At 37.2% G+C, this 5,295-nt stretch overlaps 1 protein-coding gene across 1 annotated transcript; it reads right to left on the reverse strand.

Moving 5' to 3' along the window:
* Positions 1 to 887: 887 nt before the first annotated feature.
* Positions 888 to 1,628, reverse strand: LOTGIDRAFT_174038 (hypothetical protein; the record flags this gene model as incomplete). Its single annotated transcript, XM_009052372.1, has 1 exon — positions 888 to 1,628. The coding sequence occupies one exon, from the start codon at positions 1,626 to 1,628 to the stop codon at positions 888 to 890; it is 741 nt and encodes a 246-aa protein (XP_009050620.1).
* Between the last annotated feature and the right edge of the window lie 3,667 nt (positions 1,629 to 5,295).

A 5,295-nucleotide genomic window follows, 5' to 3' on the forward strand; every position in this document is an offset into this window, starting at 1 on the left:
GTATAAATATAATGATAAATCAGAATATACCAGAAGAAAGGGGAGAAACATGAACCAAAATACGATGTAAGCAACATGCAAGATGTTAGTTGACGATATAACTGGTTGACGGAGTAAAACATATTATATACAGTACAAATGATAAGAAAGTGAAGAATAGTAGAAAGAAAAATAGAAGAACGAAAAAAACAAACTATAGACAAATAGGAAATGGAAAACATAATAGAGAGAAAAAAAAAAAATAGGAAAATATAGGCGCATGTCAAACAAATTATAGTGCTAAATACCAAAACGAAGTATAGATATATACTTTTTTTTGAGGGATTGAAACTTTAATTAAAATAGTAAATGACATTCAAACATGGCTCAAGAAGATGAGAGAAACTCGTTATAATATTAATAGCAATTGAATTGCCGGTCAGTTCGTGAAGAGCCCTCGGTATAGATAAAACCAATTTAAGCGGCTGTCCTGTATATTCAGTAAACACTTTTTACATACAAAATGAGATAGGTGATATACAAAAGAGATCAAAAATATAACCAGAGTAAGAATATTAAAACACCATACGCATGAATTACTTAAGACACAAAAGTGTATATATAGACAGAGTCTTTGAAATAAATTTCTAAAACTTGGCTCACGACGATGACTGACAATAGGACGATGAGTTATAACAACTCGCTTGTTAGCGGGTTCGAGTGTATCAGTACGGATTGTATGATAATTACAGTGAGCACTTGTTGATAACAAACAAAACGGGTATTTTTAAAGGTACACTACCGACACATTATTATGATTTAAATAAAGTATTAGTAGAAGTAAACAAACTATGTAACAGGCCGTTTAACAAATACATGGGTACAAAATATAGGGATACACACACAAATCACGGAAACGGAGGAAGCTTAGAATTAAGGTCACCGATTCTTTCTAGTCTGAATTTATAGTCATTTTGGCCAACAACAAAGACTTTACCATTGGTGAACCAGGCTGACTTTACCCGACGACTATTGCGAGCCGAGTCCAATAGTTTCACATTTTCAACAGTCATATCTTCCACAATAACTACACCAGTACCTTTAAGATTTTTTCTGTTTGATAAAACACGAAATCTTTCGTCACGGCGTATGAATCTCACAATAATGCCCCTTGGGCGGGGTATCTCAGTATTCGTACCCGATCCTCTCCCTTTGGGTACTCCTACTCTGTGGGCGGCGTCGATACTTATTTCACTGGTAATACCTAATTTCTCACGGAATAGCTTTTTGGCAATAGCTATACAATCCTCGCCGTCTGATTCGACAATTCCAAAAATGCGAATATGGGCTTTCCTCGTGTACTGTTCTAAACTGTTGATTTTAGAGCTCAGTTTCTCAAATTCTATAGTCTTTGCATCTAGTTTATTTTGCAAATCAGTTAATTGATCATAAAACTGGTCGTGTGTTATACTGACAGAGTGGTGAGACTCTTCGATTTGACACATACGGTCATCCAAACATTTTAATCGACCATCAACATACAATCTAAGGTTTTTATCAAAAAGTTCAATTGCCGTACTTACTGCCACTTTAACTGCTTCTTCAATCATGCGTGTCAGAGCTTCCCTGTGTTCAAGTAAACCAGCCATTTTAATCTTTTGCGAGTTACTATTTTAAACACACTGAGTTCGAGTTCATCATATACGAATATGGACTACTGACACACGAATTGATCCAAATAACCACATGAATTCCTCGATTATATTCACAAATCACTATAATAAGATCGCATACTCTAACTACATTATTTTAGCTCATTCATAATGACAAATGACGCCTAAATAAAGTTAAACTTCCATAATTATTTAGAGAGCATTCAAAAAACTTCTTATTGCCGCCATCTTGTCACGTGACTTCAAGATTCCTTCTTGAAAAGTATAAATATTGTCTCAAAAAAAATATTACTCAAAAATTACATGCGATGAAAAACGCCCACTGCTTATCCCAAACAGTAGTCCAGCCCTTGATTGATGATTTTCACAGCATCTTAATACTATGATCCTTAACCCTTTAACGGTAACCGCCTCAGACTATCCAGGCCAAATGCCGAACATTTTCAGGTCAGACAAAAGATATATACCGATATAAATGGAGGACCACACACCGGGCAAAACTTTTTGGGGATTTGCCGAGTTCAGAATAATTCATTCAAAAATTACGGGATATTATTAGGACGATAATAAGACAAAAAACTGAAATTTGCCAAATTCTAATCTATCTGATAAAATGTCGGTATCTGGTCGGCATTCCGATTGGGGTTTTGAAGCATAGGCTTAAACAGGTATAAGTTTGCATTTGTTAATGTAGTGTCCAGTGTTTCTGACTCCTCTGATCATTTTTATGTATTGAGAGTTATGTCCCTTAATTTGAATATGGCTGCGCCCATAACGATGCACGCCGTCCAGTTTTATGATTAAAATGTAATTAAGCAATATATATNCTTTTCCACATCACCAAGATCCACCCATAAACATTATATTTGGCGACGAGGTAAAGCAGTGGTCACATAAATATCATCTACCATGGCTCAAATGTTAAATTTGCCGGCGATTCCAAAATTTCAAGCAGACTCCGACCATAGCTCATTGGCAACCAGATGGAAGAAATGGCGTGACCGATTTGATGTATACATCCTGGCTTTGGGTGTTCGGGATGATAAACAAAAACGTGCTTTACTTCTACACCTTGCAGGTGAATCAGTTCAAGAAGTTTTCGATGGCTTATCTGATACTGGCGAAGATTTCAAAACGGCATCTGAAAAATTGAAAGAATATTTTGAACCAAAGAAAAACATCAGATTCGAAAGATTCGAAATATTTTCAAACAAGCAAGTCAGAATTCAGGTGAATCAATCAGTCAGTTCGTAGCTCGCCTTCGATCACTATCAGCTACTTATGATTTTCCTGATGTTAATGATGCCATTGCTGATCAAGTAGTCGAGAAATGCTCTTCTTCAAGACTTAAACGGCGTTTACTTAGAGAGAAGGATCTTAAACTCGACAATATCATAGATATTTCACAAGCTATGGAATCCGCTGAGAGTCAAACTAACCAAATGGATCATTCGCCTCGTACCGGTACCACAAAATCAGAATCTGTCAACTATATGTCATCAGGTGGAACCAAGAATTCTAAACCTCACAACCATCCCAAATCTAATCGGCATAACCAAAACAAAACCTGTGGTTTATGTGGTGGATTTTGGCCCCATGTAGACAAACCATGTCCAGCAAAAGGGGAAACCCGTTCTAATTGTGGAAGGTTAAATCTTTTTGCAAGAGTTTGTAGAGGAGGAGGTCGACCGACCACATCTACGAATACCAAGACTTTTGCTAAACCAACCAATCGATACAACCAATCAAAGTCGAAATCCAATCCAATAATGGAGGATCCAAACCTAAATCAATCAATCTTATTCTGACGATGAATATATTTTCACAGTCGACTCACCAACCAACAGCAAGCAACCGCTTACTAATCTTACCATTGCTGGTGTAACCATTCCTGTTATCATCGACACTGGAGCATCAGTCAATATCGCCGACAAGGAAACATATCAAAAAATCATCAGACATAAAGCGTTAGAGTTGAGAACGCCAAAATCTAAGATCTACGTGTATGGTTCAACAATTCCTCTACCAATCCTAGGAGTATTTGATGCTACTATAGAAACTCCAATCAAGCAATGTACGGCGCTATTTTATGTCACTGACCAGAAAGCAAGCACTCTTATTGGGTACAAGTCTTGTTTAGAACTTGATCTAGTTCAAATACTTCAAGAAAATTCTACAATATCATCTGATCTACCAAAGTCTGAGACTTTAATATCTGAATTTAAAGATGTTTTCCAAGGATTAGGCAAACTAAAAGACTACCAATTCCAAATCCACATCGACGAAAAAGTTAAACCTATTGCTCAACCTGCGAAACGCATTTCTTTCCATACAAGAAAATTAGTTGAGGCTGAACTTCAAAAACTTCAAGACTCTGACATCATCGAAGAGGTACCTGGACCGACACCTTGGGTATCGCCCATTGTACCGAAACGGAATAACACAGTCAGAATATGTGTTGATATGAGAGCAGCCAACACAGCTGTTACCAGACAACGTCACCCAACACGAACCTTAGATGAAATCATACATGACCTTAATGGATCCACAACATTTTCAAAACTTAATCTCTTTCAAGGTTATCATCAAATGAGTTAGCCCCATTAACACGCTACCTTACAACATTTGCAACCCATATTGGTTTAAGGAGGTACAAAAGACTATTGTTTGGCTTATCTTCTGCATCTGATATATTCCAGTACATAATCCAGCAAGTTTTGACAGGCATACCAGGTGTAAAGAACATCTCCGACGATATCATTGTCTATGGTAAATCAGACACTGACCACAACCAATCTCTTCATATGGTATTTCAACGCCTACGTGAAAAGAATCGTACACTAAATCTCGGCAAATGTTTGTCCAACCAACACAAACTTTTCGGATTTGCATTCTCGCCTCAGGGTATAATCTCCAGACCCTGCTAAAGATGCTGCAATCAAAGGAGCACCTGTTCCACAAGATGCTGCTGCTGTTAGAAGCTTATAAGGAATGACAAATTATATAGCCCGATTCCCTCAACCCTCAACCCTACCAATCAAATTTTGATAGAGACACAGAAGAATATGTTTATTATATTGCTAATAATGCAGTACCAAAATCTATGACTTTAGAGATGATCCGAGAAGCTACATCGACGGATCCAGCTATGCAGAAATTGTTCCAATCCATCAACATCAATATCTGGAATAAGGCTGATCCTGACATTAAACCATTCTACAACGTCAGAAACCAGTTATCGGTTGTTTCATCAGTTGTCCTCAAAAATTCAAAATTGGTAATACCAGAATCTCTACGTGATAATTGTCTCAAAATAGCTCACGAAGGTCATCAAGGAGTTGTTAAAACCAAACGATTACTTCGAGAAAAAGTATGGTATCCCAACATTGATCGAGATACAGAATCACTCATCAATCATTGTATACCTTGTCAATCAGCAAACACTGGAACCTCACCAAAACCGGAACCACTTCACATGACAGAATTACCATCATAACCCTGGAGTCATGTTAGCGCTGATTTTTGCGGACCATTTCCCTCTGGAAGTAGTAGAAAAGTAGAAGTAGAAATCATCAAATCAACCTCAGCTCACTGTATTATACCAAAGTTAGACAAAATGTTTGCTACACATGGAATGTTCACG

This window comes from Lottia gigantea, assembly GCF_000327385.1.
Source record: "Lottia gigantea unplaced genomic scaffold LOTGIsca_180, whole genome shotgun sequence".
Taxonomy (NCBI): Eukaryota; Metazoa; Mollusca; class Gastropoda; family Lottiidae; genus Lottia; species Lottia gigantea.